This window comes from Bombus impatiens, unplaced genomic scaffold, assembly GCF_000188095.3.
Source record: "Bombus impatiens unplaced genomic scaffold, BIMP_2.2 scf_0135, whole genome shotgun sequence".
Lineage (NCBI taxonomy): Eukaryota > Metazoa > Arthropoda > Insecta > Hymenoptera > Apidae > Bombus > Bombus impatiens.
Window position 1 is genome coordinate 2,358,611 of NT_176554.1, and position 20,096 is coordinate 2,378,706.

Consider the following 20,096-nt stretch of genomic DNA (forward strand, 5'->3'; position numbering starts at 1 on the left):
TCTTTTCGAATCTTTCTGGGTCTCCCGATTTCCCGATTTGCGGGCCTCGCTCGCTTCCTCGATGTCAAAACTACGTCCTCCGTATCACTTTCTGCACTGTCGTTGCAATCAGTACGCATTTGACTCATTTTTGCAGATAAAATGGTCACCTAGTCCTCCGTAAAATCCATTTAGCACTCTTCTAATTGTTCTATTTTCTGTTTGCATTGATCGATCTTGTCTCGGCTGATGCAACACGCGTTTCGCAGGAATGCCAAGCTCTGTTCCGCTTCCGCCAACCCGATCGCGCAGCTTTTCACCTTCGAACGAGTTATGATTCTTAGTTATACATCACAATAAGTGTTGGAATTCTATTAGAAATCTCGAAATTTCGCTTTAAGCAATTTATTAATAGTTAATTTAAATTTTAGTTTAATTAATACAATGTATGTTAACGCACATCAGCACGCTGGCAGTGTTACTCTAAGATAGATAAGTGACGATTTTAGTTAGGAGAGCGAGGGAATAGGCTTCGTTGTTAAATGGTTAAACGAAGGGTCTTGACCGCCGTCGAGAGAAAATTGGTAGTAGGAGGTAGGTCCCTTGTCAAGCCGTGATAGACAATAGTTTTTAGAAATTCTTCGGAAACGGACGTTTGTTTGGCTCGAAGGACCTCTACTAGGAAATCTATGAGATTTATGGAAGGTACTTGAGACTATTGAGGGTACGCAGTGAGTATCCAAAGACATCTGGTTGCCATCCTGTCAGCGGTGTGTGGCCTCGGCTAGGTAGAGTGTTACGCGACGTAACGGCAAATAATGCTAAATCTTATAACGGTTCTATAGGATTATTGCGGCCCTGAATAAGTATGGCCAAGGGATTTACAGATTTATGATTTATGGTAGTTTTGGTATGGTTAGTACGTCCCGGGACGTAATAACGTAGAACAATTATCCATTGTAGCAGCACGAAGAAATAATATAATAATTGACGGCACCAGGGATAATCCTTGTAAAACTAGTGCGCCATTCAACGTGTTAAATAACTCGAAGAAACTGACATTACCCTACATACTAATTTCATATGTTATACTATATTTACTACTATGTAGATGATATCATCTAGCATGATTTTACCTTAATCTCCGCTTCTACCTTAAGTCTCCTATGACGACAAAGAAGGTGCCAATAATCTGGCTTCAATCGGCTCTGCAGTCCTTCCGGTAATCTGTCTAATTCATCCAAAGCTCGAAGATAGCTCGAACATTCTCGAGGCAAGATGTCAGAGTTTCGCTGTTCTATGATACAAACAGCGAGTTCAGTGAGAAACGCAGCCGACGTACCGCAGGGTCCATGCGCGATTAACAATCTCGGTCTTTTGCGGTATTGTCGGAACAGATGCTCCGGCACCGATGGTTTTAGTTCGGCAAACTCCGATCTAAACTTTCTTTCCAGCCGCTTATCTCGTTTACGTGCGTTCTCATAGCTGACTCTTAATTCCGCGACACCTGCCTCGAACAAATCTCGTTCTTCGGCAAGTGTGTCAGCCTCCTTCGTCGCGGGTACAAGTTCCAACTCGATAGTCCGTCGTATCTGCTGTCTTTTCTGAACGATTTTTCGATGCTCTAGGATCGCCTGCATTTTGGTCAATCTCTGTGAGAGCATCGATCCTTCGATTTGTATCTTTTCTTTGGATAGTTCGTTCAATTCGTCGTCGAAAGACTTTGCGCCGTTCGAGAATTCTCCTGAAACACGGACAATGGGTGATTCGTGTCGATTCACCTTCGGTTTTAAATGAAATACGCAGAACAATAGGTCTATTTTCAAGCTCAGTTTTCATTGCTCCCGGGTCACCATCAACGATGCAACAGTACCTAGCAGGGACTCAGTCCTGGTCATACCTGGGCATGACCTTGGACAGGAGACTAACGTGGAAGAAACACATCTCAGATAAAACGAAGCAACTAAAGGACAAACTAAAAAAACTCTATTGGCTCACGGGCCCAACGCTCCAAACTAAACATACAGAATAAAATTACCCTCTACAAGACCGTAATAAAACCTGTCTGGACCTACGGAATCCAACTATGGGGAACAGCAAGTAACTGCAACATCGAAATACTACAACGATTCCAATCGAAAACGCTAAGATCCTTAATAGACGCACCTTGGTATGTTACCAACGAAACCATCCATCGCGACCTCAAGATACCCAGAGTCAAAGAGAAAATAGCAAAATACAGCGACAGATATAGCAAAAGAGTGAACAAACACCGAAACCCCCTAATCACTGGACTACTTGACACGACGGACCAGATTCGCAGGCTGAAGAGGCACTACCCGCTAGACCTAAACGCTAGATTCATTTAGTTATCCAAATTAAGCATATGCACTTACTTATAATACCTACAAATTATACCTATCTATAATAAGAATTAACTTATTGTAAATATACAGCCATGTCACTGCGCCACGCCAGAAAAATTACTGAAAATTCTCAACGCGAGAATCGATTGTAATTAAACAAATAAATAATAAAAAAAAAAAAGTTTTCATTGCTAGACTGCTGATATTTACGCATTTATGAAAAGTTTGTAGGTGCAGGAATGCAAAAAATATTCGTCTCTAGTAAGTAATAACACTCTCTAGTCAATAGGAGATGCAGCTGTCTATCTATGTTTTGAGATTATAGGATTATAGGATTATTATGTTTCTATTTGGAGATTATAGGGGGATAAGAGGATGTCCTCGGTTTATGACAGAACAGCGTGTGCTATTTTTGAGAAATTGGAATTTATGACATAGCACATTGTAAAGTCTATTTTATCATTGTAAAGCCAGGTATGCAAAAGAGGCACCGCCTGGGAGACATTCACGTCAATTCGACAATCACAGAATTGGACAGAGGTTCGTACCTCTGGAAATTTTGACGAAAACCCACTGCCTAGAACGACACCTGAAATATAAGCATTAGGCTCTTCCAGAAAGGACTTACGCTCAATTTACTTTTAAGACCAATCTTTCTCGTTCAATGATCGATTGGAAGTAATTATTTATCGAACATCTTGCAACGTAAAGTTAGTTGTAAGTAATTAAAAACATACACAAGAAATTTGCACAACTTCGAATGCTCAAGCCACATCGTGAAATCTTTTGTTTTTATTTGGAAGAATTTTACAACCAATTCTCATTGAGAATTATAAGTAAATTATTCTGGCGTGGTACTATATCGCGTATAATAGGTGATTATCGTACGTTTGATTCTAGCTGAATCTAATGTTTAAATTTAAAGGGACACCGTAAAATGGCAAATCGACGTCTGACCGATCCTGCCGTTTGTTACGGCACGTGCTGTTGCAACATAAATCGTAAAAGGCAAGGGGTTAATATCGTTCAAGGTTCGCGACTCCAAGCGAACAGTTGCGATTTAACTGATAGTCACCTAATCGAGAGGTAGCAACAATGTTACGTTTCTTTGGTCATACCACTGATCCTTTCGATCTCGGCCTCCAGCATCGACTTGTACCTCTGCCGATCGACTTCTCCAGCGCGAATCTTCTCCTCGTACGACTCGATTGCCCGAATGTCCTCCTCTGTGTAACTAGCTGCATCTTTCCGGGTGAGACAGTCGGGTTTCGGAATGCTTCTCTTTGCATCGTGTTCCAATCTACGGCAGCCGAGGTCGCGTTCAAAACTCAAGACTCGCATCGTCACATCGAGCGCGTAACAAACGAAAACGACAAATTAAGGCTTTTAATAATTAAGGCAAGAGACGTCTCCGTCTGCAACCGCGTTTGGTCTTAGTTTTCTTAATATTAGTTACGTTTCAATCGGTGATTACAATCACTCTTAAACGATAATTCCTTTTATATTTACAAAATAAGCGAAGGCTCCAGAGTAATTCTATCGTTATTTGACTAGAATTTACTGTATACAGATCCTTTCTTAAAAAATTCCTCAATTTTATATTTCGACTGTAGTATCGTGGAAATTAAGATATGAATTTTTTCCCGATTACTTACAATTTATTAATAACGAATTGAATATTAATTGGATGGAAAACGATGTTTGTTTAACTGAAACTAAATGCGATAGTCGTATCTATCTCAAATAACTTTACAGTTATTTGGCAACTCTCGTCACAACGAATCTAACATACACACACTCTCTCTCTCTCTCTCTCTCATTAGCAACTCCAACAACTCTACAGCACTGCCAAATCGATCAACTCTAACGACTCTACTCTTAGACGACTCGATTAGCTCTCTCACCTCTACTCTTCGATGTCTCGATCAACTCTGACTCTCGCAACACACTCACCTTTCGACTCGCATACTCTGACCTCTCGGTCGTCCCTCCTTGAAAACCGAAACCGTCCTTCTGCTCTAACGTTTTTTATTGTTTTTCTCATATCTCTGCAAAGAACTAGGTGACTTTAGTCACATAGGCGCTCTTAAATGTAAAGAAACCACAGAAGGACGACGTACACGGTTTTTCTATTTTCAACCGATCCCTAATCAAACTCTTTTACCATCATTACACGACTGTATTATCGTGTATCATCTATAGTATGATAAAATGCGATTACCTATCTTCCAGTACACCGTCCATCATCCTGTCGAGCATCCGTTCACGAAAATCATGCACTTTCGTTTCGATCTCTACTTCGTCTTCGACTAAGTTCTTCTCATTGTCGTTGTTTCCTTCGGGTCCATTTAATCGTGCATCGTCGATCGTTCTCGCGTCTCGTTCGAATTCGTCCTCGATTATTTCCTTTGGATGCCACTGTGGAGGCTCGATGAGTTTCGCACTCGCGTCCACGTGAAACACACGCTTCAGCTCGAGAACGAGCCGACGCATTTCCTTGCAGCGTTCGTTCGCCGCTCGCATCTCTCTTTGCTTCGTTGATCGTGTCTTTTCAAACAGTTCGTTGAACTTTACTTTTAACTCGCGCTCTTGGTGATCCGCGATAATGCACGTCTCAAGCGCGTCTACAAAACCGTGGCAACGAGACCGTGGCTTCTCGACGTTGGTCGTTTGTGAATTTTCTTCGCCCTCCAATCTGCATACGATACGTAAACGTTGAAATGAATCGGGCAAACGATCTTCTCTCGTTGAGATAATTATGGACGAGAAAAAGTACAATTTGAAAAATTAATACCGTGTCTAAAGACACGAATACAAGGACTATCTCTTTCTGCCTTTCATACCGAGTTTTACAATTACACGAAGTTGAAGCAAAGTATCATTTAAGTTAAACAGTTTCAGATACGAATACCTTCATAATTTTGTACGGAGAACGAAGTATCTCGTCGATTAGTGTATCAAAAATATATATACATCCCTCGTTTAAGAATCTTACGGTGATCGTTGTATTTCCCGTAACACTGAACAAATTATGGTCATGTTATGCCATAATAATCCGCTTATCTTGATGTATATCATACGATAAGAAAACATGCGTTGGTAATATCGACAATTTTAATAAAAATGCCTGCAATTTAGGCTTCGCGTCAAATGTCACATTTTTATCAAAGTTAAGGAATATCCTAAGATCTCCGATTTCGAATACTTTCACGAGCCACTGTACGTATATACATATATAAATCTTCGAATCAATTAACGAGAAAATTATCCTGCATAAGACTAATAGATCTGTCGTCTTCCTGTTGGTTTTTAAATAACATCTCTGTCAATGCGATATCTTATCAATAATTATCCCAGTTACAAAACAATTCTTTCAACAGTGGAAAACAATAATAATTACCTAGACACAAGTTCTCTCATCCTTCTCGAAAATTGACACCAAGGCGGAATATACGTCTGTTGCCGAGGTACGAATTTATCGAGAGGATAATTGGTGACCTTCGATTCACCGAACAAGGAAAAGATGCTCCTCGGTCGGACGATCAAGGGATCTAAAAATCGTTCGCGCAAGTAGAGTATCGATTGATCCAGGCGCGAGATTTCTTCCTGGGCGTTCTTCGTCAATTCGATTTCCGTTGACCTGGCCGCTGCCAACGCGACCTCTCTACCACGTTGATCGAGATCGAACGCAGAAATCGGCAGTCGAGCGTTTGGTGGTGCTGCCTCGTTCGAATCGAGCAATGTCTTTACCTGTCGTCAGGAAAACGGCGTTCTCTCAAAATTATCGTTGTTAGATTGCTCTTTGTTGGCATCGTTAATTACCACTTTGCGATTTTTTGCGACACAGGAAGACATACAAGCTCTAAGTGCCTTCGGATAATACGAGTTAATGCTGACCTTGTATCGTTCGAACTAGGAAGGGGGATTGTCGATTGCCCCTCCCCCGATCCGCTGGCAGGAAAAAGATCTACGAGGAAAGAAAGAAACTCGCGCTTGTCGCACAGATTTTTGATAGCTCGTGCGAGTTAGGAACTGTGAAAACTTGCAAGAGGCTAAATAAAATAAAATGACGTTAACGCTCCGTCTGTAACCCTATTTTTACCGATGTCGTCTACATACTGGATCGCCTTGGATTGCCTTGTTTCCTGCGCTGTTCGTCCAATCGAGTTTCTACCGTATTACACTTCCGTAATTACAGCCCAATCGCATAAAATGCACCAGTTAGAAACGGGATACGTAATAAATAATTATTTACTCGGTGTTTCAGCTTGTTCCAATCATCGAGAAGAGAGAGACGAGTCGCTAGAGCTTGTTTCTCCTCGGCCATCGACCGCCGGCGAATCACCATATCCATCCACGTCTCCGTTTCTTCGATCTCCTCGTTCTCTGTCGCATCCACCCGTTTGCTTTCTCTCGTTTTCAAGCGGTCGTCGAGTGTAGTCCAACAGTAGGATTCGGTTGACCTCGAACCTCGACTATCCTCCTGTTCGGCCATTCTGATCGTGGCAAAACAACTTGGTTAGTCGAAGCAACAAACAAAAAGGAAAGAGCAAACAGAAAGAAAAAGAAGCAACCGGTTCGGTAATCTATTAGCGACCAGATCCCCGTTTCTACCCAAAGAAACGACCACGTTGTTGAAGAGGACTGTGCGTCGACCGCCAGCTTCCGAACGATGGTGCGCGGCGAACAGGGCGAATACTCGCCGAAGCTCGGCGCAGTCTCTCCACACGATTAGTCCATCGAATCCGCAGGTGAACAGGCTTGAGGATACGCCAGATTTCGTGTAATGAATGGCGATGCTGATGCTTCTGGTTTGGTGCAGCGATGGTAGAGCTTCCGAGAGTAAGGCGTTTTGGAAATCTTCCTGCGGATCGATTCAACGATTCATATATTCTCCGTGTTAGCTGTAGATTCGGTTTTTTAGCTTACGTCCATTTTTCAAATTTCCTATTATATATGTACGGTTAGATTCATACGAACGCGTTAATGATATCTTTAGGAAGATTGATTTATTCGTTAAAACATCTTCCTTTGTCTTCTACTGTATGTATTCTGCGTGGCATGGTCAGATATTTACATACGTTCTCGAAATTTTCACTTCTCTCTTTTTACCTTTAACTCTAGCCGATGCAACTGTTTCGTGAGATACGGGACACCGATTATTTCGTAGCTCGATTCTTTTCCGTAGTGGAGGTGCTCGAAGGACGACAAAAGTTTTATCGAGCAATCCGCGTTTTCGACGTAGACATCTCGATCGAAGAGTCGACACGAGTACACGATGATTTCGTCTCCAGCTCGAGAGTCGCTCGATTCCATGTTTGCAACTAGAAGTAGCGCTTTCGCGCGATCTTGGTCCATTTCGTAGATCAAAAAATCGATCACCTAGCACGGAATTAATGCGATCCGACGATCAAATGGGTTCGAGCTTTATACGACGTTTTACGTTACCTTTCGGCCAAGATTCAACCAGGCCGCGACTTTGCTGGCTGACATCCTATAATCACGTTCTTCAAGTTCGACGACGTTCATCGATAAGAGGAACAGCCGGCCGATCTGAGACGAGGCAACGCCCAGCAAATGACCTCTGTTAGAAAATTTGACGCGATCCAAAGCTTCTCGTTGAAGATGAACGCAATGCTTTCGGACAGGTATCGTAGGATACGATTCGATGAAAAGGCAGTTTCCCGTGACGCTGCAGCTTACCAGAATCGGTAAGACGGGATGCGAGGCGAAATCAGCAACTGTGATTAGCACAGATTATTATTTGTCTCTTTCTAATTATTTTAGTCAGATTGAAAAGAACCCGGAAAAAACGAGCGTTAAAATCCGCGATATTTCCGTTTCAACTGCGCAGTAGCATCGACTAGCTGTTGTTTAAGCGGATCTGGTTTCTTTCAGATCACGTAAGCATATGAGGAAAAAAAAGGAAACGTGATAGCATTGTTAAAAATATGATATAACATGGTATAACAAATGTAATATTTAATATCGTAGAATAATAAACGACCACCTTGCAAGGGGTACGAACTACAGTGCAGGTAGAAAGTGAAAGTGCTTACTTTCAGAAAAGTGGGTGCCTGATTATATTCGTGACTGTGAAATACAGGATTACGAAAAATGGGAAACAATGGGAGTACGAAAAGGGATGCTTTGGTGGAGAAAGAGGTTGTTGTTTGTTGATTGCTGTCGTTGGGTGACGTGAGTTGCGCTTAGGAGTTGATTAGTTGTGTCGATTTAGTTGCTTTAGTTTTAATAAATATATTAACACTTAGCCAACAGCACACGCCACAGCGAGCTATACGTTTCCACCACGCTCGGGAAAACCACCTATAAGCTGCTGTTCACCGCGCATTTTTCCAAGTATAGAGGACTAATATTCGCTACTTAAAAAACGAAGAAGCGTAAAAATTATTTATGCGGTTAATTGTATTTTACCGTAATGATTGTATTTAACGATTTCACACATCGTTTATACAAAACATCAAACTAAAAGTATAAAAAAATATAGGTAAAATTAAAAACATTAGAGATGGCTAAAGATAATCTTGATATTTTTTTACAGTGTGGTATCGTTCGAGTATAACTTTATTTAGTCATAACTAATAGTGTAACTTTTTAATTAATTTTAACACCACTAAATTCATCTATTTTATTATATACTGTACTTTATAAAAACAGAGAAAGACGTACAATTAATTGGGATCAATTCCAGGTAGACAATAACTGATAATAACAACAACAACAAACGCGTTGCTAAAGTCAAAGAGGGAGATCTCCCCGTTCGGTTGGCTAAGTGTTAAGAAATAGTATTAGTTAAATAATCACAGTTCCCTGTTCTATCGTTCTAAATAAATATACACAAAACACAAATCACTACATAGTAATTACGCATCTTTGTACACGTTTGTAAGGTGAGCGATCTGAATGATAAGTTACGAATGATACGTTATCGAGGATCTAGGGAATATTTGCGATATGTAGAGCGTGCAGGGAGTGAAGAACGATTCAGAGAACGCACGCGGCTACGCGACGACGAATTCAGCTTGAGACATCATCGTTTATCAAACCGAATTACTTTGCTCTCAAACGCGAATCCTACAAAAACAGAGAGTACGGTGTGCTTCGCTTAACTAAAATTTTCGAAGAGTGCAAATAATTCTCTACCAAGATCCTACTTTCTTAAGTGTATTCCAAAAAATGGGAATTTGCATAAAAAAACATCCGCAGTCTGATAAATTATTTTCGATTCCAGTTTTGAACCGACCTTTGCCGTGATGTGTTAACTGTATAGTTGGTGAGGCAAGTTGACCAGTTGCAACGTCAATGATCGCCAGACGACCAGTTTGGTCTAAAGCTCCTAAATATGGGCCATGTAACGCAGCTATATTTGCATAACCCGTGTCATCTCGTAGTAGAAACTCGAGGCGAGGGGGACAACGATGCTGCAGACCGATTATCTCAAAGAGATCGCCGTCCTCCCCAAGTATTAAGATTCTATCTTGACTTGGATCGCTTTCTGCGTGTCTCGGGTACGACGGTAGCGAAATCGTCCAAGCCGGCCGCCACTCTTCGTTTCGATCTTTCCAAGATTTTCTGTAAAACTGGCAATGGTTCGTCAGATAGATCGACCGCGAATGACTCGTGAACACCACAAATGCATAATCCAGACCAAGATACAGCCAGATCGTAAATTTTTAGTGGATCGCTTACCACCATCAACTCTAGCGTTCAATTATCGCGTGGAAAACATTAAAATTGTCATCGTGCGACGTTATGCAAAGAAATAAATATTCAGGATATTTCAACCGAGCCAAGAAATTGGGGGAATACTAATAAACCCTCGATACACAGACTTTTAACCAGTTTGGATCGCCCGATTTCAAGTTTCAGCTACTCTGCACGGTATATATGCATTTTTTGATCTTTGTCCCGCGTCCTCATTCAAATGCCGCGCTATGCAACGTGTAAACGTGACCCTCGAACGTGATCTGGAAACGTGTGAACGTGACCCGTGAACGTGGTCCACGAATTTTTATTTTTGTCCCGATTCCTCGTTCATACGCCGAACTATGCTATGCGATCCTGAAATGATTGGAACGATGGACAAACATCATCGAGTAAAGCGGTACTTTCCAAATTACGGTGTTACGAACACCATCTCAACATTTTCTTTTTTATTTTTAATTTATGCTTTACGATTTGTCCGGCTGGACATTTGATAAATTTGTCTAACTTTACTATTAAATAACGCGTGGATGGCTACCCCCAACGGGATACCATCTTCTCAAAATCGACACGACTTATCTACAACTTATCGACTGACCCAATACTTTTTTATTTTTTTATACGTAATTCTTGCCGAGGTTTCGGCTCGTCAAGTTTCCTGTATTTTTATCAACCTGACTTATTTCTGACATCCGACATCTTTTACGATCTCGATGTACGTATCTTGGCCCAAGTTAAACGCGTCCTACCGTTGCGCGAACCTCGCGACCGTGCGTCGCGCCGTCGACGACCAACGTGCCATCGCCGTGACCCACCAACGTAGGGTTTCTTTGCGACGAAATCGTTCCGTCATCTTCATCGAGAGGTCGGACGATTGTTCGAACGCCAGGGTCCACTTGCTGCTCGAAATCGACGGACCAAACGGTGCCGCTTTCGTCACAACAGAGCAAAGTTCCGTCCGTGGACCAGGAACAGGAAACTGCAGTGCGCTCCGAGTGGACTTCCATGGGAAAGAGTCGAACGGTATTCGAGCAAGCCAACACGCGGTACACCGAAAGCGTGCCGGTGGATGGCATAAATCGTGCTACCAGGTGGGCCGAATCGGTCGAGCATCTACCGAAAATCGATAAATAGCTTTATTCCGATATATTGTATTATTGCACTTGATCACATACATAGGTGAACCACACGAAGCGTTATAATTTGTTTTCTTCGAAACTATTGCAGATATCGATTCGAAAATTGAACGCGTTAAATGTTTCGGAGGCGCTACGACACTTTGGAATATAAAGAATTGTGAGCTTGAATTTCCTAGAGACGGTGGAGAGGGTGTGCAAAAGTTTTCAAACGAAAATTCTGCTCGCATTAATAGTAGAATCTGTGAAAAAGTCTTGTACTGTGCGAAACGAGTCGATGAAATTGCACAGACGATTAACAGAATCCGAGAGAGGATATTTTGAATTTATAGGCATGTAGGAGTAAAGATCGTAGGGGCGTAAAATTTAATCAATTGTAGGAGTTGCGAACGACAAACAGTACTATTAACCAGCTCGAACGGGACCAGAGTAGTTTGCAGCAATTCTCCGATAGCTAAGAGACCTCACGCTAGGTTCGTTCATGATTGGACTATAATACCATCAACAGTATTTTCCTGTTCCAACTAGCAAGCAGCAGATCTGAGAAATCTATGCTGTAGTCGTCAAATTGACAGACACATATTTCGATATATCGATTTACAAATGCCAGAATTTTCATTATTCTACGTAATGCTTAAATATATAGATGCATACGTGTGAACGAATATTCGAAGTATAAACGAAAATACCAGGCTAAATAGACACGAGCATAGCGTCAGTATCGATGAATTTAACAAACTTGTTACAGAACATTGCTTTTAATTCGTTCTCCTTTCACTTGCGCCGTAGGAAACAATCATAAATAATACTATACCTTTGAAAAATATTACTAATTCTACTCACACGAGTCTCGTGCGATCGATGTCAAACGTCGTCATATCCGTTCCGTTGATTTTTGTCAGTCGTTCACCGGTTTTCCATTGCCAAACTGTCAGGCAAAAGTCTGGGAAAGTTGCTTGACCGAGCAGGTATTCGGTGCCAGCGAACACGCAACACAAGTAGCCATTCGCTTCTTGACTTCCGGCGCACTGACCGATTCTTCGCATCGTAGGATAAGCGAATATCGAGATCCTTGGGTTGGCTTTCCTTTCAATCACGGAGAAAATTGGCGCGACCTTGCATAAGCGCTCGATAAAATTAATAAAGATCCGAAAGGATAAATGGCATAAAATAAGATATGATACTGTGATTGTACGATGTACGGACATGTCGGTATATTCTTTCGACGTCCTTTGTTGGTTCTCTGACTTACGATGCTCAGGTGCTTGTTTCACGTGTATACACCTACTTCCATTACTACTACTATTTCATTTATCAGGACACATATATTAGGACAATGGCATAAATCATAGTAACTTGATCCAAACCTAAAGAGGATGCGAACTCACCGAAAGTCCGGCGAGACAGCACGCGCCGTCTCCTCTCTCGCCACCATCGAATCGTTCTACTCGTGCCTTTTTACTCGCAGGGTCGTGGAAACGGACATAAATGCCAGAAGCCATCGCGATCGTGTCCTTTCCGATCAGCGCAAAATCGCGACAGTTTCCAAACTTTGCCCACCTACAAAGAAATGGAAAGTAGCTAGCGATCGAATGGTTGAGACTGTAAGCGAAGATCTAGGTAAGGCCAGTACCGACCACTCGTTCAGCGTAGCGAGGGAAAAAAGCTAGCTTTGGTAGGTACCGGCCGATTTTCCTTTAACGAAAACAGAACAGACACGTCCAGTAATCTCGACGAGCGACGAATAGTCATTTATTACTTAGCGCGTACAAAGCGTCCGAAGTTGGTACAATTGAGTTACGAATCTCCTTGGTTAGTAGCGAGTGGAGGGGCAACCCTAGTGGACTAGAAAAAAAATTTAACGAAACAGATCTACTCGACTAAATCGTTCTACTAAACTACTCGACTAAATTCTCGCATCTACACACAGCGGGCTACTAAATTACTAAATTACCAGGCACACGACTTTCTTACTCGCCACTCGACTAAACGACTGCGCACGTTCTACTAAAACTACTCGACTAAAGACTCTCGGTATTTACACGCGTCGAGTTACTAAATTATTCGTCACTCGATTAAAATACCGAGGGCCGTGTCTGTGCGAATTTCAAATTGTTACATTTCTTGCCACTCGACCGATGTTTTTGCTTACTTACGATGATCGAACTTTTACGAGCGACATGACTTTGCCAATGACAAATTGGAGAAGCCGGAGGACCCTCGGGTCGAGGCGTTTATTCTGGTTGCCTAGGGACGCTCGAAGCACATCGATCGATCAGCGAATTTCCCTTTCCGCGAGTGAACGCATTGGAACGTGACCGATTTCCGTACGACGTGTGGCAACAAGTGTGCCAGTGGATCGTAGGAGGTTCGATGAATCGCAACACCGTTATGAAAACGTCACCAAATGCATAACAATCGATGAACGCCTTATCCTATTCTCTCTTTCGCTCCCTTCGATTCGTCGTTTCGGGGCGAAGCACGAAAAGGCGACACCGTAACGCGGCGCAGGTGACGATTCAAATTCGAGCGTTCGAGGCGAAAACGAACCACGAATACAGAACTTGAACACCGTTACGCGCTTAATATGCAACGACGGTGTTATCGTTCGAGGGGAGAAGATGGAACAGTGTGTACGTTTCCTCGGTCGTTGGTTTATCGTCATTCGAAAACTTCGAGTCCCCAGGATCGTTCCATCGAGAGTTCCGACTCTGTCGTAAACGTACGCGCGCGCGCGCGAGTTCTGTTTCTCCGCTTACTCTGCTAGAGCGAGCGATGATCGAGAAGTACCGGAAAAATTTGCGAATCTTTCGCGTCTTTGGACTGTTATTTTTATTAACGATCGTAGTCGCGAACGCTCGCGAAATCTCGAAAAACGCGACTACGATCACCAACGATGACGATGCAGCCGTCTCAACGTCTATCAGCCGCGAGGACAAAATGGAAGCGAGATCTGAAGGAGAGACTCTGCTGGGAATAGAACCATCGACGAGAAGCGTTGAATGGAAAAATAGCGGTCCATTTACTCGTGGCAAGGACAGCTATTTGGACGCATTAAGACATTCCCGAACTAGCACGGATCCTCGCGAAGGAATAGTTGCAGTAGATGCAACGACAAGTAGCTCTATTCAACGAAGAAAGGAACAATCGGTGGGACCAGTCTATGCAGGGAAAAGGTCCGAGATATCCTTCCAAACCAGCTCGGACAGAGATTCCTTCTCCATGGTACCAAGCGATTCGTATTCCTTGCCGACGCGATCGTCCAGTGACTTCTCGGGCCTCAAAAGTTCTTACGGACCTCCTCGATCGCAACCACCGCGTGAAACATACGGGCCACCGCGCGAAACATACGGACCACCGCGCGAAACATACGGACCACCTTATCACGATCAATCTTCCTATGGGGGAGAGTACACGTCCATTGGTGTATATCCGGCTCAGCCACAGCAAGGTGAGACTCGAGGTATTGTATTATTTTCGCGTACGTTCTACTTTCAGAGGATTGCGCACGATCAATATCATTGAAAAAAGAATCGATAAGAATCGAGACGGGCGGTAATTTCAATATTTTTTGCTCCGGAAGCTAGTATTGAAACAGTTTATACGCATATTTTATGCGTGTGTGTGTGTGTGTGTTATATCGAACGTTCAGAAACTGTATTAGCATTATGATACGATCAAAGATGGAAGTTACAGTATACGGCATGAATGCCATATCAAACATGTAAGTTTTAAAGATAGCTCCACTGAATATAGATATTGAACGATATCGCGGCTATTTGCATGCTTGCATGTCTAAATACTTTTCCGATGTACGCAGTCATGCTAGTTCAGTTTCGTTGCGGCGGTAACGAACGTGCATTCGTAGTGCACCACATTCTATATTTACTGCCACATTGCCTTGTTTACTCGTTACTACGTATCTCTGTTTTGTCGATTAAATGTATCCTTGTACTTTTCATTTCCAGTGGTTTTCCACTATTTTTCTCAATCTATATGCTAGGTAAGATAGTGTACGGACGTTATTTTTCATATGATTGATCGTTTGCAGCTCCCATTAAGTTTGTCACGTTTCCTTCCTCTATGATTTAAGATAGTAATACGCGATGCATATTGCAGCGTACGGAGTTCCACATGGAATGACCGAGTCGGTGCATCTTGGTTTTCCATCTATCGACTTCTCTTGGCCCTTTGCCCTCAAGCTCAACGCCTTCACCCTGGCCAAGATACTATTGAAATTGGTTATTTTCAAAATGATAGTTAAGTTTATCGCTGTTATCTGTCTGCTGCTTTTCATCCCCAAACTGGAGATTAAAAAGACGATCAAGAAGGTGAACATGCAGAGTAACAACGATAACGACGACGACGAAGACGAAGGCCGTAGTTTGCGAAACGGTAATGTTCCTTCTTCAGATTTACATTTAAAACGTAATTATAACGGGAAATTCTTGACTGTCTGATTGGTTTCGAGTTACTTCAAATTAATTGTGCATGCACAATATTAATGAAGCGACTGTGTGAAACGACTTACAAAAAGTTGCTTATTCGTATACGTCCGGCGCAATAGCATTTTTTAAATCCTTTTCAACGTTTTTGCGAAGCGTGCTTATGCTTTTGATAAATATCTTGGCAATTTGCAATTTATATATACGTTTGTACACTCGCTTCCGACCTTATCTATATGGTTATGCGATGTAAGTGATCTCTCGTTACCAATGGTAACAAAATTTCAAAATTACCTTAATTAATTTTGTACGATATATCTATACAATTGTACGATATAGGTACTTAATCATAAAAATTCTTCCAAAAACATTCGTGAGCTACACAAATAGATCGCTATTATCGTTATTATTATTCACGGGTATATAATCCTTTGGCATACAATTGCAAGTTGTTCGAGGATGGCAATGTCCTGTTAATATTATAGCCAAAGGAGGATTGCGAAAAGATTCGAAAATTTCTGTCGAATCATAAAATTTATCAGCTACTCTTATGCGCTTAACGTATTGGCTAAAGGACGTACGGTGAGTTTCCTAATATAGTACACCACGACTTTTTCTGAACGACGCTGACGTATTTCACTGCGAAAGATACGGTACGCCAAGGCGCATGACAGTGTCATTTAGCATTTTATGTACTATCGCGAGGTTGAATATGTACAAACTGCCTGCAATCAAGGAGTAAATTTAATAAATTTTGCATATTCGACGAATCACGATCGTATATCGTCAGTAGTAAACCCATTCGATGGGTGGCCGATCGGAAAAACTGATGCTGCGTACTTTCAAGCACGTTGCAAAGATAACGCTGATAGGAATATCCGATAGCCGACAAATTCTCGATACGTTCATATTCTTCGCACTAATCGCATTGTGAATGATGGAATATCGGTAAAAAAAAAAAAGAGTGAAACTTTGGTGTAAAGTTCTAAGCCGAACGATTTAAAATCAATCGACTTGGTCTGTTGACCATAGGTTACCTTACGTAACGTGGCTTTACTAAACGCGTTAAAATCGATTTCAATGCTAACGACGTTTTATTCTTTCAGCTAACTGGAAAGTATGGGACAGACTAAACCTCTTGACCTTGGTGGTAGACGAGGCATGGAAACAACACGAGATCGCGAACGAATCTGGCTCCAGTGAATGCTCCACGCTCGAGTGCCAAGTTCGTAGAGCCTTCAAAAACGACCAATCGTGGCCCGATTATGAGCAATTATTGCAGAATTATATTATGGAGGAAACGCGGCGCCTTCGAATCAAGTCTTAGCCTATTAGCTGTTCGTTGATTCGTCCTTACTTATGGAAATCTTTCGATTCGACCGCATTCAGTGATTCATCCATGATCACATTGCTCATGTCGCGTATTTATGCGTTACCTAGCTATTAGTACAGTCGAGGATAAAAATAAGTGGACAGGTATCGATCAAGTTTCGTTAAATACGGCTTGTTGCCGCACAAACGTGTAAATATTAATTTCTATTATTTATTAAACGCATGTATGTACTATAAGGATATATAATAAACAGGCCGCGGATTTTCGCGTATTCGTAGAAAATTTTCAGATTCGAAGATACACGTTCGAAGAATGTACACCGTATGCAAAAATATATATAGATATTTAAATTATAGTAGCTTTTGTCATATTTAACTAGTCAGCTGTTCTTGACGAATATACTCGTCGCGAAGAAACGATAATAATATCGACGAGCTCAGTCAGCAATAAAATTAAAGAATAAAACAGTCGTTTCATTGTAATTTAATTCTATATTATAACAGTCGCGCATACTCTTTGCTTGTCGAGTATACTCGTCACCGCTTACTTTTTGCCACACATTTTAGGTACACGCTTTTCAAAGAGGTGGAAACAGCTAACTGGTCGATAGACGAAGCAATTTTATATCCACGTTTTTTAATTATATTCGTAAAAATATGAATTCGCTCGAATATCCGCGGTCTATCAACGAATAAAGCTTAAGCATAACACTAATATAGTATGTAGTTCGATTAAACTTCGTTCATATGTACCTGCTTCCTCTACCTATCCACTCTTATTTGTCTCTGCGACTGTACACGCATGTACCTATATGATGTGTATTACGAGATGTACGTGACTCGCTCGTTGTCTTCTCGTTGAATAAATATACGTATATCGTCGACATTGGACACGCATCGCAGATATACTTTCGTTTCTTTCCACTCGTTTTGTTCCATTTCCAGCGAAATCGCGACACTTAGCAATTTCGTTGGTAAAGAGCGGAGGCGCGAGTAATTTTGAAGATTGCCGTTACGTGATCCTCTCGGTCTTCTCGAGTTTTCCGGAGCGGAGAGCACGGTGGGGGTGTGTCCGTTTATAAACGCGACCGCTACAGGCGACAACGTTTCAGTCGTTTGGTCTTGACAGATGAGTATAGTATCGCCCGTCGTTCAAGTCGAAGAAGATTAATCATACCGAATTTCGCACAGCCATTACGAAGTCATGAAGTCCATCGTTTTATTAGGTGAGTAACAGACCGAGAAAAATAGTCCGAGAAGTAAGACGATATGTCGATCAGACACGTGACTTTGATAATGTGCGAAGGAGGAAAAGGACGTCGATTATTTAATACGTTCACTGCGTACCACGCGAATCACAGCCAAAACATCTTTTTAGAAATTGCTGATCGATCTTGGACGAAAATTATACGTTTATTTTTACCGTTATCGTATTTCGCATTAACGGAAAAGCTTATAAAATCGACAAAGGTTTCTTAATTCGACAGATTTTAAGTAAAATGTCAGTAATTGCTTGGGTTAATAAGATCGACGATTAAGGTAGTAAAGGAAACGAATAATTTTGTCTTGCTATCGTTGAAATGTCACGCACTGCGCGTCGAAGCAAACCGATCGCGAACGTTCTTTCGTTTTTCTTCGTTGTTCACAATTCGATAATCGTATGTTGGTATATAATTTCGCGACTTAGCATTGGTTGTCGTATGCGCCCTCGCTTTTATCGAGGAGACGAGCGCCTTGCCCACGGATACGACTACCGTGTCGACGAAACGAGTCAAAGAGCCTAAGGAGATCAAGGAGACCGCGACCGCATCCAAGGACGTAAAGGCAGCTAAAGAGGCGGCCAAAGAGGCGAAAAGGAATAAGAAGGATTGCGCGAAAGAATGTGGAGCTGCGTACGATCCGATTTGCGTCCATGATCCGACCGACGCTAACTTTAAGCCGAGGACCTTCGGTACCCAATGTGCTCTGGACGTTCACAACTGCGAAATGGGAACAAGTGAGTGTGTCTCTTTGTCCGAGTCGGTGATTCGCGCGCATGTCCTTTCAAATATACCTATATTCTGAAATCGGTGACAGATCGAGATGAAATTTGGTCGATATATATGTAACGAGGAACGATGAATCTAAAGTATAACCAGTCAAACCAACACCGATATCGTTCTATTGAAGGAGTTGGTGTTCTTTTCGGTCATTGAGCGTTTTCAGACTTTTTGAGCTGAATACGATATATACACGTATCCCTCAATTATATACCTGACTTGTATCTGCGGCAATTTTCGAGCGCAGCATCTAATAGCGATCAAGATTGATAGTTCCGTTAAAAAAATTATCGCGGTTCTTTAAAAAAAGATAGCGATAACTTTAAAGTCTTTAGAACACTTTCGCTTTACATTGCACATGCATTTGGAGCTAGTTACGATAATTTTGGCTAACGATATTTTTTTCGATCTTCTACTATTTTAGGCCTGTAGCTTGATAATTCAGTTACATGGAATACTCTGTATTCTAAGTTGTCAAGTCTTTTCGTATCTTAGGTTCATCGTTCTTTCCGAGATACTCGCCAAGTTTTATTTCGATCGAGTACCGGTGTTTTCAACCGGTTCAACGCGCCAATTTACGTTTCCTTTCGATTTGTTTTTACAGAGCTGGTAATGAAGAATAAGGGCGAGTGTGCCGGAGCTGGCGGCGTGAGGCTCTCTTAAACAACGGACGGATCTTTCGTTGCACCAACCGTCTGTTTCGTCCACGTTAATGGGAAAACACTTGCAACGCTTATGCTTATGTGACGTCGTGCTTGGGCTTTAGCTCTAGCTTTAGCTTCGGCGAGAATAAAGAAACTCGAATGAAAATGAAACCGAAGATGAAAATAAAAGAGTCCGTAAAAAGAGAAACCGCAAGTTTTGCAATTACGCCCGGTGAGCGATTTTTTCTCAAAAAAGGGCGCACGCAACAGTCGTCGTTAAAAGGAGTACACGTAGCAACAATGTAACACACTCATCGTCCTTATATTACAAATCAAATATTAGTGTCAATAAATTTTGTCACATTATAGTAACAAATTTATTAATAAAACAATTGTGATTCTGCAAAGAAAATTTCACGAATTACGAGTT

General features: G+C 41.8%; 3 protein-coding genes across 5 annotated transcripts; 2 read left to right on the top strand and 1 right to left on the bottom strand.

Moving 5' to 3' along the window:
- Window positions 1–65: 65 nt before the first annotated feature.
- LOC100741214 lies at window positions 66–12,967 on the bottom strand. 2 transcript variants are annotated; one of them, XM_024365433.2, is made up of 14 exons: window positions 12,844–12,967; window positions 12,595–12,766; window positions 12,050–12,321; window positions 10,820–11,183; window positions 9,610–9,946; window positions 7,794–8,086; window positions 7,458–7,727; window positions 6,920–7,209; window positions 6,601–6,841; window positions 5,746–6,095; window positions 4,567–5,040; window positions 3,464–3,645; window positions 1,116–1,723; window positions 66–299 (listed from the first exon to the last, which is right to left on the bottom strand). In XM_024365433.2, the coding sequence occupies exons 2-14, from the start codon at window positions 12,706–12,708 to the stop codon at window positions 171–173; spliced, it is 3,924 nt and encodes a 1,307-aa protein (XP_024221201.1). In that variant the 5' UTR covers window positions 12,709–12,766; window positions 12,844–12,967; the 3' UTR covers window positions 66–170. The 2 variants fall into 2 exon arrangements, with proteins under 2 accessions (XP_024221201.1, XP_033174924.1); XM_033319033.1 differs by lacking the exon at window positions 12,844–12,967 and having other exon boundaries at window positions 12,595–12,837.
- A 933-nt stretch (window positions 12,968–13,900) lies between these two features.
- On the top strand, window positions 13,901–17,867 carry LOC100741333. 2 transcript variants are annotated; one of them, XM_024365430.2, is made up of 3 exons: window positions 13,901–14,669; window positions 15,326–15,601; window positions 16,758–17,867. In XM_024365430.2, the coding sequence occupies exons 1-3, from the start codon at window positions 13,982–13,984 to the stop codon at window positions 16,976–16,978; spliced, it is 1,185 nt and encodes a 394-aa protein (XP_024221198.1). In that variant the 5' UTR covers window positions 13,901–13,981; the 3' UTR covers window positions 16,979–17,867. The 2 variants fall into 2 exon arrangements, with proteins under 2 accessions (XP_024221198.1, XP_003486990.1); XM_003486942.4 differs by having other exon boundaries at window positions 13,901–14,657.
- LOC100742014 lies at window positions 17,812–20,078 on the top strand. Its single transcript, XM_012381805.3, has 3 exons — window positions 17,812–18,209; window positions 18,671–18,979; window positions 19,627–20,078. Exons 1-3 carry the CDS (start codon window positions 18,188–18,190, stop codon window positions 19,683–19,685), a joined length of 390 nt encoding a protein of 129 aa, XP_012237228.1. The 5' UTR covers window positions 17,812–18,187; the 3' UTR covers window positions 19,686–20,078.
- The last annotated feature ends 18 nt before the right edge of the window (window positions 20,079–20,096 follow it).

Excerpts from the sequence above, each read along its gene's own strand:
- LOC100741214 (XM_024365433.2), bottom strand. The coding sequence starts at position 12,708 with ATGGCTTCTGGCATTTATGTCCGTTTCCACGACCCTGCGAGTAAAAAG. Across the intron at positions 11,184-12,049 it reads ATCGATCGCACGAGACTCGT|ATGCTCGACCGATTCGGCCC; the intron begins GTGAGTAGAATT and ends GATTTTCGGTAG. Across the intron at positions 5,041-5,745 it reads ATGAGAGAACTTGTGTCTAG|ATTGGAGGGCGAAGAAAATT; the intron begins GTAATTATTATT and ends TATCGTATGCAG.
- LOC100741333 (XM_024365430.2), top strand. The coding sequence starts at position 13,982 with ATGATCGAGAAGTACCGGAAAAATTTGCGAATCTTTCGCGTCTTTGGA. Across the intron at positions 14,670-15,325 it reads ACAGCAAGGTGAGACTCGAG|CGTACGGAGTTCCACATGGA; the intron begins GTATTGTATTAT and ends TGCATATTGCAG. Across the intron at positions 15,602-16,757 it reads AGGCCGTAGTTTGCGAAACG|CTAACTGGAAAGTATGGGAC; the intron begins GTAATGTTCCTT and ends TTATTCTTTCAG.
- LOC100742014 (XM_012381805.3), top strand. The coding sequence starts at position 18,188 with ATGAAGTCCATCGTTTTATTAG. Across the intron at positions 18,210-18,670 it reads GAAGTCCATCGTTTTATTAG|CATTGGTTGTCGTATGCGCC; the intron begins GTGAGTAACAGA and ends TTCGCGACTTAG. Across the intron at positions 18,980-19,626 it reads CAACTGCGAAATGGGAACAA|AGCTGGTAATGAAGAATAAG; the intron begins GTGAGTGTGTCT and ends TTGTTTTTACAG.